This window comes from Vulpes vulpes, chromosome 2 (assembly GCF_048418805.1).
Source record: "Vulpes vulpes isolate BD-2025 chromosome 2, VulVul3, whole genome shotgun sequence".
NCBI classification, from domain to species: domain Eukaryota; kingdom Metazoa; phylum Chordata; class Mammalia; order Carnivora; family Canidae; genus Vulpes; species Vulpes vulpes.
In genome coordinates this window covers 45112182-45127191 of record NC_132781.1, presented here as the reverse complement: position 1 = coordinate 45127191, position 15010 = coordinate 45112182, and the positions used below count along the sequence as shown (strand labels likewise).

Below are 15010 nucleotides of genomic sequence, written 5' to 3'. Positions count from 1 at the left end.
AGACCAGGCTAGATCCCTGACTAACCCAATGAACTGGACTTCCTCTAAGGGCTTTGAGTCAAATATAAAGAGTCCCTTTTCCCCAGGGACTCAGCATACATTACAGAGCCCACAGCTTCATGGGCAGACCCCTCTGTGCCCAAACCATGGAACACATTTTGGCTAAGACCAGAAAAAATGCAATTGCTTCCCCTGCATAGTGACAGTGCCATCTGGGGCTCAGGCTGGTTCTGCTGCAGCCTTGTCTGGCTCCCCATGGTTGGTGAAAACACTCTCAATCAAACCAAAGGCTGGCTGACTCAGCTTCTAAGCAATCAGAAGCACCAGGCCTCTCTAATTAACCAGCCAGCCCCTCTCCCTTCCCACCACGGCCCTCGATAATGAGGGCTGGCAGCCTGGGCGTGCAGGCCCAATTACAGAGGGGACAGACGTGGCATCAAGGACTGGCATCACAGGCTCTACTGGCACACTCATTAGCTTATGGCTAAATACACCAAGGCTCTTGCTGGGGACAGCTTCATGTGGCCAAGAGCACCTGAGGCTTAGATCTAGATGCATCCCATGTCAGAGATCTCCCAGTATCCCCTCTCTGCAGCCTGCCCCTGCATGCACACCTCCCAGCACCCAGGGCTCCAGGCAAAAGGGAAGGAGGTGGAAGGTGGACATGGAGATAAACAGGGGAAGCTCCTCAGAAATTGGTGAGCCCAGAGTAGAGGGTTCCTGAGGTACCCCCACTAGGTCCAGTGCCCTGTTAGACTCCCTCAGCCCCCAGGGCTGCCTCAGTAACCCCAATTACAACTGTAATTAATTATCCACAACCATTTAACACTCCCCTCTCAGAGCAGGGGTCTGTGTGTCTTTACGCTGTATTCCCAGGGCTTGCAAACACAGACCTACAATAAATACTTGCTGGATGACTGAATGGAGGCCACTGTCCCTCCACTCCCAGATGTTCAGAAGGGCTATAAGGTTAAGTCTGGGCCTTGCTCCTGACTCTTCTGGGACTTGGCTCCTAAGTGACCACCATCTGACAGAATGACCCCAGGGTATTTGTCTGCATCTCTTTGACTATTTCCTGGTGGACCTAATGCCCTATAGACCTGCCCACTCTGCTCAAATGCAGCTTGGTCCTCAAATAACTCTTCCTTCTAACAACCCCCTTCTCCTTCCCAAAGATCTCAGCTCTGCCCCAGGCTTTCCAGTCCCCAGGATCTTGCCCTGCCCCTCCCCCAAGGTTCCTGTTCCCAAGTCAAATCTGATGCCTTCTCCTGGGTCCTTCCTTCTTTCAGCCCCCTTCTCCTTGCCCTCAGGGCCTACATCCTCACAGACAGGTCCCTGCCCAGCCTGTTTCCTGCTCTGTGCTTCTGCTGTGCTGTCCTTCCCTCCTCCAAACACCCTTTGTGCTACTCTCAGCCTCTCAGAAGCCCACCCAGCTTCCAGGAGCCAGCTCCTACAGGCAGATCTCTCAATTGCTCTCATCCTGGAACCTGGGTCCAGCCAGGTAGAGTACCACTCTAGAGAATACAGTGCCCACCTTGACCATCAGGACCTGAGGGAAATGACTGTTCTAGACACTTCTCCTTTTGGATTCCCCTAACCCAGAATTAGCCCACAACAGTTAAGTGACTGAGTGTTAACATTGATATGAGGTACTGTACAAAAGCCAAGGCATCTCTCTGTTGGCTCAGGACATCCAATGCTGGAGGGCTAAAAAGACATCTGGGAGTTTTATATAAATTATCAGAAATATGAGACTAATTGTGGGGAACTTCAATTTTAAGTTCAAGAAAACATGAGTTAAAAAAAAAGAAAACATGAGTTATAACAAGGAAAATGTGGGGAGTTATGGACTGAATTGTAGCCTCTCAAAATTCAAATATTAAAGCCCTAACCCCCATTGTGACTGTCCTGGAGACAGGTTCTGTAGGAGGTAATTAAGGTTAAATTAGGTCATAAGGCTGGGGCCCTGATCCAGGAGGCCTGGTGTCCTTTTATAAAAAGAGAGAGGCCAGAGCTGGCTTGCTGCCACGTGAGAAGACGGCAGTCTGCTAGCCAGGATGGGGGTTTGCTAGAAAGTCGATCGGCCGACAGCGAGAAACAAACTTCTGTTCCTGAAGCTGTCCAGTGTGTGGCATTTTGTCATGGCAGCCTGAGCTAAGACCAGTGGTGTCACCAAATCTACCAGAGCTTTGTGAAAGGTCAGTTCCATTCTTTGTAACACGTGGGCAGTCTCAAAAGCTAGAACCTTAGAGTGGATTTAATAATAACAGCAACAGGTATCCCATACTGGGTGTTTGAAATGGACCCTACACTCTGCTAAAGGCTTCCTCCGAGCCTGAGATGAGCCCTCTTAGCTCATCTCCTCCTCACACCCATCCAATGGTGATATAAGTAGCTTTCCTATCCCATTTACAGTTAAAGAAACAGAAGCCCAGAGAGGTTAAGTGACTCGTATGAGGTCACTGTGCTGTAGTCCAGCTGGGGCTGCAACCCATACCCGTGGGCACTGAAACGGCACTTACTGGCAAGCCCAGAAGGACCACAGTCACCCATCACACGGGATGGACCAAGTGATCCCTTGCTCTGGCCTGTCTGTAGTCTAGGGCGCCCGCTTTTCCTCCCAGGACCCTCAATCACCCACCTGCTCAGATACAGTGAAAAGACGGACTTTCTTAACATGTGACCCCCACACTGTGCTACCTTGTCTCCAGCCCCACTGTCTCACCCCTAATGACAGGCAGTGCCTAACTTATCTCCCACTGTTACTTTATGTCCCCCTGCAATCCACTCACCAGATAGCAGCTAGGCTCATCCCTCACAAAGACAAATTAGATCACATCACACCCTGCTTAAAACACTCCAGTGGCATCCCATGAAGGTTAGAATCAAATCTCAACTCCTGACCTTGACTTACGAAGCTCTTGTGTGATGGGCATGTCTCTGATGCCTTCATTAGCTCCTTGAACATGCCCAGTGGGTTTCCACCTCAGGAACTTCATGCTTGCTGCTTCCTCTGCCTGGAACCCTTTTCCATTCAGATCTTCCCAGAACTGGCTCCTGCTTGTGCTCAGGTCTGAGCTCAGAGAGGCACTCCTGGCCATACCCTACCATATTGCCCTCAATTTACTACAGAGCCCTCAGTCTACTTGACAGTATTTTATTTGTCTGTTGTCTCCCTTCTCCCACTCCTGGAAAAAAATCACCATGAGAGCAAGGGTTTTGTCTCTCTCATTCATGCTATTGCTGGTACCTAGAACAGGCCTTGCACACAGCAGGCCCTCTACTATTTGCAGAATGAATGAATGAGCAAACAAATGACATGCTTTTCTTGAGGATGGAGAAGAAAACGCACAATGCCCACTATTCAGCTGTGGCCCCAGCTAGCACCCTTTCCTCCCACTTCTACCCAGGAGCAACTCCTCTTGGAAACTTAAAGGCCTCCTCACCTTGCTGCCCAAGCCAAGACTAGGTCCTCAGCCTGCTGCAAAATAAGAACAATTTCAAACTGCACCAGCCCAATGTTCCAGGGTATCATGGGGTAGCCAGTGTCAAGAGCATCTAGAAGAGTGGAGGGGAGGGGAGACAACAGTGGCAGTCCCAGACTGCCTGGTTCTCCAAGGACCCTTTGGCAGTCAGGACAGCAGCCTGCCCCAATAGCAGACGTCTTAGACTTTTCTAGAGGAAGAGACAAGGCTCTGCTCCTTCATCATGGTCCTATAAACCTGAATATTTACAGCATTTACAGTGGGGTTTAGGGGCAGAGAGTGGAAACAGGCTGCTGGGCTCCATTCTCCCAGGCAGAAGTCACAAAGTATAACCTAATCTACCCAAGGGCTGGGAACAAGACATTCCAAGTCTCTTTGCCTGCTGCCTATGTTAGTATCTAGTTCAGGGACTATGGAAGGTGCCCACCCTTATCCTGTCATCCAGGCCCCTCCCAGATCTCCACTGTTCTTGGGACCCTTCACCAGCAAATCCACATTCCTTAGCCCAGTTCACCACATGTTACAAAACAGGGAAAAATGACCTTAGCCGAAATCCTGGCTTTTCCACTTACTAGTTTGGTATATTGACCTTTTTGCATCTGGATTCTCTCATCCAGCTTTTAATTGCCACTCAAAATGATCTTAATAAGGTTGCCAATGACTTCCATGTGGCTAAGTCCATGTTTACTTCTTTGTCTTCTCTATATTCCATGGTCCTCTCAGCTCTAACCACCCCACCATGCCCCATCACCAATCTTCTATTTCCTGTTATTTCTTCCTAGAATGTACTATTTATTTCCTGAAATATTCTTATTTATTTGATCATTCTTTGTTTTTGGTTCCACCAGGAAAACTAGAGTGAAAAACAAAGGAAAGAGGAAGATATAGCATCTTGGAAACAGCTCTCTAATCTAGGAGGGCAGTAGAGGGAAGACCATGATAACAGCTATGCAGCAACTAGTCTATGCTGGAGTAGAACTAAAAGTCTAAAAGGGAGAAAAAAATGTAGGCTCCATGCAATAGAGTAAAATTGAGATGCTAAATAATCCTGAGGATTAGAAGGCATATTATACTTGAGTCAACAAAAAAAGACAATTAGAAACTCCAGAAAAAACAAAAAGTTATTTTAAAGAAGTCTTGGACTCAACATGTAACAATTTAATATGGGGCATAATTTAGAGTAATCAGTGGAGTATAAGAAAAGGGAAAAATCCATTTGACTTTGCAGCAAAGATCATTCTCATTTGAGGGGTCAGGGGTCAAGAGCAGATCAAGAGAATAAGGAGCATAATCCTAGCACAATGATTGGTCCTGTGGAGAATTTTATTCCTTTATAATGACTAATAAAATTCATTGAGTACTTATGTGCCAAAGTTAAGACCTATGCATATAATTAATCTTTATGATTTTCTAAGGTACATGTTATCATTATCTCTATCTTACAGATGCAGAAGATAGGGCTCAACATATTAGACAAGTTTTCTGAGGTCATCCAGCTAGTGAAATAGCTAGATTTATACCCAGGCCTGTGGGATCCAGAGGTCCACTCCCCAGGGTTGGCCCTAGAAGCCAGGCCATTCAACCTTAGGCCCTAATTCTTCTTGCCGAGCAGCACAGGATACCATGTGCATACACATGCATACATGGACACACACAGACACATACAACATACACTCATGGAAGCCAGGGTGCAAAGCCACAGAACGGGTCCAGACTGGGTAACCAGAGAAGGGCCTTACCTTCCTGCAGTCTTTGCAGAACACTGATGAGCTGCCCAGGAAGCCCAGTACCTCCCCACAGAGCAGACACTGGGAAAGGCCATTCCCCATCACATTCTGCCTCATGGTCTCCAGCCGCTCCACCAGGCGTCTGCAACACAGGACACACAGAGTCAGATGGAATGTTTCCTATCTTCAACCTGACCAGTGTCCAGGTATGGCTGCCACAGGGCCCCAGCACTAGACCATGGCCCATGTGCTGTTCCCTCACCTGGGGTACTGTTCCCTGCCCCACTTCTTTTCCAAGCTACCTCCTAATCATTCATTCACTCACCAACTATTGAGTACCAACAACGTGCCACACCCTAGGAATACTGCAGCAAGCCAGAGATAGACAGACATGATCCCTGCTCTCACAGAACTTACGTTTAATAAAGTCCATAAACAAGTCAACAAGCAAACTGACTTCAGACAAGGGAAGTGCTATGAAATCAAATAAGTGTCTCACCCAGCGTAATCTCAGGACGGAAGTTTCTATCTCTGTTTTGTTGACCAAAATAACTCGAGGCTTAAAACACATGGAAGATAGGTACCAGGAAAACTAGAGTGAAAAACAAAGGAAAGAGGAAGATACGGTATCTTGGAAACAGCTCCAGACTGGGGAGAAGACTGATGGGGAGGGCATGTCAGGTGGTGATCAGTGAAGGCCCCTCTGAGAACATGTGAACTGAGAGCTAAAGGATAACAAGGCCAAATCAGGTAAAGAGCAGGGCAAGGGTGGGGTTAGGGTGAAGTGGAGGTGGAGGGCACTCCAGGCAGAGGGAAGGCAGGGCAGGGGACAAAGACAAAGGCCTTGGCACATTAGAACAGCAGGGAGGCCAGTGTGGCCACTGCCTTGTGAGCCTGCCAGAGCCTGGGATAAAAGGATGCTGGAGGGATGAGGAGGGGACCGGATAGATTACACGGGTTTTATAGACACAGAATGGAATTTAGATTATTTTCTAAGATCAACATGAAGCCACTGAAGAATTTTTTGTTTGTTTTTTAAGATTTTATTTATCTATTCACAAGAGACGGAGAGAGAGAGGCAGACATAGACAGAGGAAGAAGCAAGCTCCCTGTGGAGAGCCAGATGAAGGACTTGATCTCAGGACCCCAGGACTACGGCCTGAGTGGAAGGCAGATGCTTCACCACTGAGCCAACCTAGGTGCCCCACCACTGAAGAGTTTTAATTAGAGGGCTGATTTGATCTAAGGGACATTTAAAATTTTTATTGTAATTTTTTAAAGTTTGTATTTATTTATTTATTCATTTAAGTAATCTCTACACTGATGCGGGACTCAAACTCAGGACCCTAAGATCAAGAGTCACAGGCTCTTCTGACTGAGCCAGCCAGGTGTCCCCAAGTGGCATTTTAATTTTTTAAAATATTTTATTTATTTATTCATGAGAGACACACACAGAGAAAGGCAAAGACATAGGTAGAGGGAGAAGCAGGCTCCATGCAGGGAGCCCAATGTGGGACTCGATCCCGGAACTCCAGGATCATGCCCTGAGCCAAAGACTGAGCCACTGAGCCGCTCGGGCTGCCCTCGCACAGCATTTTTAAAAGCTCACTCCAAGCATCCATGGAAAACCAGGACTACAGTGGGGGAGGGCAGGTGAGGAAGCCAGCAGGAGGTGGTAGGAGGCCCAGTGAATGGGCACTGAGTCTGGGAGACAGAGGCAACATCCATGGAGATAGGGGGCGAGGAGGTAAGAGAGAGATCTGGGGTGATACAGAGGTTTTGGTTTGAGCAAGTGGGTAGAGGAAGCAGCTGGAGGAAGAAAGAAAAATGAGCTTTTTTTTGAATCTGTGCTGCTGAGTGCCCAGGAGCCCATCCCAGAACCCTGCTAAGCCAAGGTAGGTGACTCTCCTCAGGGTCCCATGGCCTCTCAGCCCACTATGACCCCTCTTTTCATGGCAACACTATGACCCTCACAAAACTGGCGGCCACTTCCGTTTTGTTGGCCTGTATCTCCAGTACCCAAGGGACACTCAGTGAAAATTTCTGAATGAACGAACAGAGGACAGAGCACAGATACATTATCTCAACCCCCCAGGGAGGAGGATGCTATTTCCCCCCATTTTAAAGTCAAGAAGACTGAGGTCCAGAGATGTAAAGTCACTTTCCACCAGAATTACATAGTTCGGAAGAGGTGGTTCCCAACGCCTAGGCCCTCATCTCATAGCAACCCTATACTCTCCCCTGAGGTGATCAGGCTCTCCCTGGGGGGCCAAGGGGAAGGTGCCTCTACATGCCCTCCAGCAAGCACTCCTGACTTCCACAGAGGTCCCTTCCACTGTCTCTCACCCAGGGGCCTTGCTGAAGCCCAGACCCAGCTCGGGCCTGAACTGCCTGCTCTCAGGGACCCATGTCAGTACAGCCCATGCCTTCTAACTCATGGAAACCCATAGGATACACCTCCTCCTTCTGAGACATTTAATCTGAGGCACTGCCTTCTGGGGCATTCCCTAGCTCTGTCAAAACCAGTGTTCACAATGGGGGCCAGACAGATGGATGAGGGGGTGCAAACACTTCCTGCTACGTGGGAGGACCCACATGAAGCACTCCCTGCCAGCTCCCAGCACGCCCTCCTGGGGGAGCCCAAGGGACACAGGGGGTGCTGGCATGTCAGTCATGAGCTTGGGGCTGCACAGCTTCTTGCAGGATCCTGGAAGGATTAGGCAGGGAACAGGGTTAGCCAGCTTAGATAAGGAAAGAGCTAAAGACAATCAGTCTGTCTGATATACACCATTTTTGTAATAAACTGCCCTTAGTATGTCCGCCTTATCAAGGCACATACAACAAACTGGGCAGCAGTGGTCTTTGTAGTGGTGCTTTCACATTTAGAACTATGCGTTTCTATAAGGTCTGACTTCTTAAATGATCTCACATTTGATAAACAAAAGACTACTAAAAGACGACTAAAAGAACAAGGAGAGCAGAATCAAATGAATTCCTGCCCAGTGCAGTGCACTGCATTTGTGCTTTTCTGTGTTTTTCCAATTTTCTAGGAGGTATGAATTGCTTTTGTAATTAAACAATGGACACAACAAACTGTCTGAAGGCTGTACAGAAGTCAGTTCTGGGTGCAGGGGGCCAGGAGAAGAGCTTAGAACACATGCTGGAGAGCAGCTCTTCTCTTGGAACCCTCACTGGGACACGGAGGTTTAGGTTCAATTCCAACTTGAATCCCTCCTCTGGCTGAACCACAGCCGACCTTCCTGTATGTGAGGTGAAGAGCCCCTGATGTATGTCACCATGCTCATTCATCCCCCCCACGGCCTGGGGCCCACACAGGAGCCACTATCCACTTCTTACAGAGGAGTGTATTAAGGCTTTGTGGGGCTGGGTTACACATCTACACCTCAGGAGTGTTCGGGCAGAGCAGACTCACTCCCAGGGGTAGCAGTCACTAGGACTCAGGGCGCCACTCTCAGCCCATGGATCTGACACAAAAGGACTTTGCTTCCCTCTCCAGGATCTTGCTTCTACCCCAGCTCAGAAGCAGCCCTTACCCAATTCTCTGTTGCTCCATAACATCCAGCCGCTCTGCCCTCTGGATGACCTGCAGGATGGCCTCCACCTCGGCTGGGCTGAGGCATTGGCTCTTCCTCTGCTTCTCTGTCTGGTAGGTGTGCACAGACCAGCCTGTCTGCAGCCTGGAGAGAGAACACAGCCAGCCTTGAGGCCACCACAGTGCAAACTCAGGCCTCCCCATAGTGCCACATCACAAAGCCCCTGCTGAGAACAGTCTGGGAACAGCCCAGGTGCAGTGTGTCAGGAAGAGGGATTCAGGGAACAGGGCAGAGGTTTCGAATGCTGGCTCTGACCACCTGCCAGCCACTGGGCCTCACAAAGATGGCAGTGCCACCTTAGCACCGCAAGAGACAGGAGCATGGGGTGTGACCCACTGGACAAACAGAGAAGGTCACTGCCACAGCACGTGGGGCTTTGAAGGAAGAGTATAGAAGGTCATCAAGGCTGAGATCTGAGGGCACCTGGGTCGCTCAGTTGGTTAAGCATCTGCCTTTGGCTTCGGGTCATAATCCTGGGGTCCTGGGATCAAGCCCCGAATTGGGTTCCCTGCTTGGCAGGGAGTCTGCTTCTCCTTCTACCTTTCCCTGCTGCTTATGCTCTCTTTCTCTCTTACACTCCATCTCTCAAATCAATCAATCAATAATCTAAAAAAAAAAAAAAAAAAGACAGAGATCTGAGGCATATAAGGGAAATGGAACTTACTATGGAACAGGAAAGAATGGTAATTAGATTAAAAATGAACCCTGAATATAAAAGGAGATGCACAGAGCAGTTTGAAAACTAGAGGGTTTGAAGGGCAGGAGGGCAGCCCCTACTTCCTTAAACCCACTTCCCTAAAAAGTGACAGCAATAGGGACGCCTGGGGGGCTCAGGGGTTGAGTGTCTGCCTTTGGCTCAGGATGTGATCTCGGGGTCCCAGGATCGAGTCCCGTATTGGGCTCCCTGTGAGGAGCCTGCTTCTCCCTCTGCCCGTGTCTCTGCCTCTCTCTCTCTCTCTGTCTCTCTCATGAATAAAATGAATAAATAAAATCTTAAAAAAAAAAAAAAAAGAAGTGGTGACAGCAACCAAGGGTCCTCAATGCGGGACACAGGGCAGGAGGATGAGGATGTGGATGCCTTCCTGGTGGTTCCCTGTCATGAGCTGACACTGGTGTTCTCATATCACTGCCTGATCCGAGCTACTGCAACCAACAGTTCATGTACTGTCGACACTGTGTAAGTTAGGAGAGCTAAAGAACATGTCCTTTCTCTGTAAGGAGAGCAGGCTGATTAAGGTGAGAGGCTCAGACTGGAGTCTACTGGATGGTCTTATCTTAGGCTCTGTCCCTTCCCAGCCGTGAGAATGTGGGCAGCTGCTCATCCCAGATTACCTGATCTGTCTCTTTAAAAGAAGCCATGCAGATTAAATGAGGCAGGGTATGCAAAGTGCTCTGCATATAGCAAATGCCCAATTGCTTAATCAGTGGTGGTTAATGATGATTACTGTAATTCTCATGGGTAGAACCATCAGGAATGGCTAGACCAAAGAGGCAGTGCTCATGAAGGGTTTTGCAGGATGAACAGGAACTTAGCCAATGGAAAGAAGGAGACGGTGTGCAGGCAGAGAAAGCCACATGTGCAAAGGTGCAAAGACATAATAGTCATGTGCTGCACCGAAGGTCTCCAGACTTCTAGACTGCTTATGTCTCCAATTCAAAGAGAAGCACTGCCCTAGGGGCACCTGGGTGGCTCAGGGGTTGAGCATCTGCCTTCAGCTCTGGTCGTAGTCCCAGGTCCTGGGATTGAGTCCCACATTGGGCTCCCTGCAGGGAGCCTTCTTCTCCCTCTGCCAATGTCTCTGCCTGTTTCTCTGTGTGTCTCTTATGAATAAATAAAATATTAAAAAAAAAAGCAGCACTGCCCTAGATCAATACTTTTGGAGCAGTCCTCATAGGGCTGGGGGATGCCAACAACGGGAAAGGAGTGGGGCTGGGGGACAGAGGAGGGGAGGCCAGTCCTTGGAAAGGGCAGGAGAGCACACACCCACCTTTCCTCCATCTCCCGGGCAGACTCAATGGGTTTAGGCCCTGAAAAGGAATACACTCCCATCCCAACCTGCATGTTTTCTCCACCTAAGCATTTGAGGGACCAGGCAGTTAGTGATTGGCCAGGATGCCCTCCATGTGTGACCCCCTGGGCCAGGGAAGGAGAACTGGGAAACAGGGTCCTCAAGCTCAGAGCCGCACCACGTAGGGAAAAGGCAGGCCAAGGAGCACAGAAATGGGAAGGCATGGCACCACCCTGCATCCTGGGAGTACAGTTCTTACCCAGTTAGCTGTGGGCGTGGTGCCAGTCCAGGGCATGGGACACCTCCTTTTGCACCAGACCCTCCTGTCATCCTATCAGGCAGGCCTCCCCTTGGGCCTCTCCTTTTCTCAGTGGGGTAAAGAGGCTGAGAGCAGTTAGATGGCTCTGTGAAGGCAAGTCAGAGGTTGGCCAGCCTCCTGACCCAAAGGAGTCCATGGCCAGTGGCTGCTGCCAGACCCTCCAGGCTTCCCTGGGGCATCCTCTCAGCCTCCTTTTCTGCCTCCATCTGGTCACCGACCAAGCCCTGACAATCTGTCCTCTCATTCAACCTCTTCCCCTGGCCCACTGCTCCTGTCCAGTCAGACTGCAATTCCCACATCTGGCCTTGGTTGCCTCTGAGCATCCTGTTCCCCTAAAGGCCCCACCATACTGCCAAAGGTGGCCAACTCCTGGCCAGCAAATGTAGCTGTGGTTGTAAGCTCCAAGGAAGAATCATCAGTGGCACCTGCCCCCCCCCCCATCTGTACGGCCCCCCATACAGTGCCCTCATCTCTCAGCTGCCCTGGCCTCACACAGGTTGCCAAAGCTGCCCCTAGTTCCTTGTGTTCTGGGTTGCAGCCAAGCCTTTGCTTATGCTGCACCCTCCATCTGCAGTGCCTGCCCACCTCCCAAACCTCCTGTCCACTAGGCTACTCCTGTTCTTTTTTAAACTTCTTTTAGGGGATGCCTGGGTGGCTCAGTCAGTTAAACGTCCAACTCTTGGGTTTGGCTCAGGTCATGATCTTGAATGGAGCCCCCTGTCAGGCTTCGTGCTCAGTGTGATATCTACTTGAGATTCTCTCTCTCCCTCTCCCTCTTACCAGCCCTCCCACTCACGCCCTCCTCCCAAAATAAATAAATAAAACCTTAAAAAAAAAGACTTCATTTAGATTCCTGATGAAGGGACACCTAGGTGGCTCAGTGGTTGAGCATCTGCCTTTGGCTTAGGGCATGATCCTGGGGTCTTCGGATTGAGTCCAGCATCAGGCTCCCAGCAGGCAGCCTGCTTCTCCCTCTGCCTGTGTCTCTGACTCTGTGTGTGTGTGTGTGTGTGTGTGTGTGTGTGTGTGTGTCTCATGAATAAATAAACAAAACCTTAAAAAAAAAAAAAAAGATTCCTGGTGAAGATCACCTTCAAGATGGGTTGAGTTCATTCTCAGAGTTCCCAGAAGGCCCAAGCATGGGTCCATCATGGGGATTAAACATTATTTCAAGGCCAGGTGGAATCCTCTGTCTCTTCCTCTAGAATGTGCCTGGAGGACCAGTCCTACACCATCTGGCCCCTGCCCACTTCCTCAACTTCCTTTTACCCTGCTTACCACCTCATTCTGCATTCAAGCCACACGGGCCTCCTGTCAGGCCCTCTATTCATTCTGTTCCTTCTACCTCAGGGCCTTTGCACATGTTCTTCCTTCTGTTTAGAATCTCCTTCCCCCTATGTCCATCTAATATTTATCCCTCCTCCAGGACTCAAACATCACATTCTCAGGCAAGCCTTTATATACCCCCAGATTAAGTCAACATCTGTCTTCACTCCACTGCCTGTTTCCACTGTAGAAGTAGCTACACATGGGTAATTACATGTATAATGTTCACGTCTCCCCATCAGTGCCTTAAGATGAAGGACCATGTTCATCTTGTTCACTGCTGTGCAATCAGTGCCTGGGACATAGTAGGGGTTTAGAAAATGTCTGATGGTTCTGGAGGACAGACCTGAGCTGAAGCCAGGGAACGTAACTTTCCCGGACCTCCCAGAGGAACCATCAGGGGACAGCACCCAGATGCAAGATTTGTAGTACTCTTCTTTACGGAGCCTGGCATTACAAGAAGCCTGGCATTACAAGGCAGCACACCCTGGGGAGGAGATAAAAACATTTGCTCTACTCAAAGATGCTACAACAGCTTCTGGCTGCTGCTGAGTGCAAGACGAGGTCAGGGAGAACTGATGGAAATGCCAAAGGGGCTGCCAGGGGTCACACTAGGCCCTGGTACAAGAGCACAGCTCTCCCCAGCTCCTTGTATCCTGCCAGGGAGGACACATCATCTTGCCTGGGATCAGAGCAGAGAGGGAGAGTGGCTGGCTTCTTCCCTGGTCTCTCCCCTATGGGGGCTGTGCAGGGACCAAACAGAGCTAAGCCATCCCAGTGAGAGGAACAAATTAACTGTTGCACAGAGATTCCTGCAAATGAGGCAGGACTCAACTCTTGGGCATTTTGGATTAGTTTTTCAATCTGTCTTTGATGTTTCAGCTCTGTCCCCCTGCAGGCCTATAACATCTAATTGCAAATTTCTTGAACTTGGTCCCATTTGGGAAATGCTGGCTTCCATAATTGGCATGGTTTGACAGATAGAGAGGCATTCTTGGGCTTACCAGACACCAGGGACCTCCAAATCCCTGGATAGATGGGGAAGACTGAAAGGCAGGAAAGGCATCCAGGAGGCCCAGGCCTCTGGCCACGGGAGGAAAGTAGGTAGAGATGGCCTAACCTAACTGCATCTGAGGGGCCACCAGGATGGGGCGGGGGGGACAGGAAAACTGGGATCCTAAGGGAAAAACAAGAATCAGAGAGACCCTGACAGGGCACAAAGGAGATTGGGGATGCTTCGAGGTGGACTGTGTGTTTCAGCCCAGACGGCAACACTTCGTTCACTTAACAAGCCTTTACTCTGTCCTATAAGTGCCAGGCATTCACCATGAAGTAGGTATCCAAGTATCCAAGGCTTCCTGCCTCTGGGGGTTTGGGGACCAAAGGCTCAGTGATGGGGATTTATACTCTCAGCAGAGAAGGCAGAGGAAGTGGTTTGATCCCCTGTAGCCTGCTGTAGCCGTGGGAGACAGGTGGGCCTAAGTGTGGGTCCCAACCCTGCCATTGGGCAAGGGGCTCAACCTCCCTTTCTTCCTCATAAAAATGAGGGTCAATTCCATATGGCAGTTAAATAAGTGAATGGCTGTTAAGTGCTGACCGCGGGGCCTGGAGTGTGGTGTGCATTAGACATGCACTTGTCTCCAAATGGCTCTTTCTGAGTCCCTGATATTGAGCCTTGCCCCTAAAAAGGAGGGAATTGGGGAGAGGTAGGGAAGGGAAGGCCGGGCAGGGCCTTGGAGGTACTCACTTGGCTCGCAGGGCGAGCTGCCGATCGTTGGGGCAAACCCACTGGTCGTTCCCACTACCAAAGATGGTGTCAGCCATGGCTTGGAGTGCCCAGCCAGGACAGAGAGTCACATCTGAGGTGAGAAGGGAAAAACAAAGAGCACATCATCAGCTGGGGTGTAGATGGCAGCTAGGGTCCCTCACGCACCAGGCACTCCCAGTGCATCCCCAAACCTGGCCGCCTGTGGATGCCTTGTCATCAGAATCCTCCAACTAAATACTGTTCCCTCAAAGCTCCTCTTTCAAAAGGATCATAATTCTGGGAGGGTTAACTAGGTGGCTCATGTAGCTAAGTGACCAAATTGGACATGACTGGCAGGACATCACAAGTCAGAAGCAGAAAGAGGGGGGAAGAAGCACATCTCAGTAATCTTCAACTTGGCTGGCAGCCTCCTGACTTCTGCTCCTCCCAAGCACAGCCCCTACTGTACTGAGCACAGTGCTTAGCAGGAGGGGCTAGGTCCAGGATGCACGCATCTAGACAACCTGGGGAACCCTTATACCACTCTCAAACCTGGGGGACCCATCATGGCACCTCCAGGCCCATGGTGCAGCTAAAATTGGCCATCTTCATGGATTCTTCTCCCCAGCATGTTCTGCTGGCCATCACAGTGCTCCCCAGAGCAGGAAGGAGGGTGGGGAGCAGGAGCTACAGCCAGGACTGCCACCCTGTACAACTGTAGGAGTACCCTGGCACAGTCCACCAGGACTACGATGAAGATGGTACCCTTGGGAATTCTGCAGA

The 15010-nt window shown here is 49.9% G+C and overlaps 1 protein-coding gene across 1 annotated transcript in view; it reads right to left on the bottom strand.

Annotated features, from left to right (window-relative positions):
• The window catches only part of RPH3AL (rabphilin 3A like (without C2 domains)), a 146216-nt gene that overhangs the window by 72127 nt on the left and 59079 nt on the right, over window positions 1-15010 (bottom strand). The window contains 3 exon segments of the mRNA XM_072747929.1: window positions 5225-5354; window positions 8767-8910; window positions 14228-14339. Coding sequence (XP_072604030.1) covers window positions 5225-5354; window positions 8767-8910; window positions 14228-14304 — 351 coding nt within the window. The 5' untranslated portion in view covers window positions 14305-14339.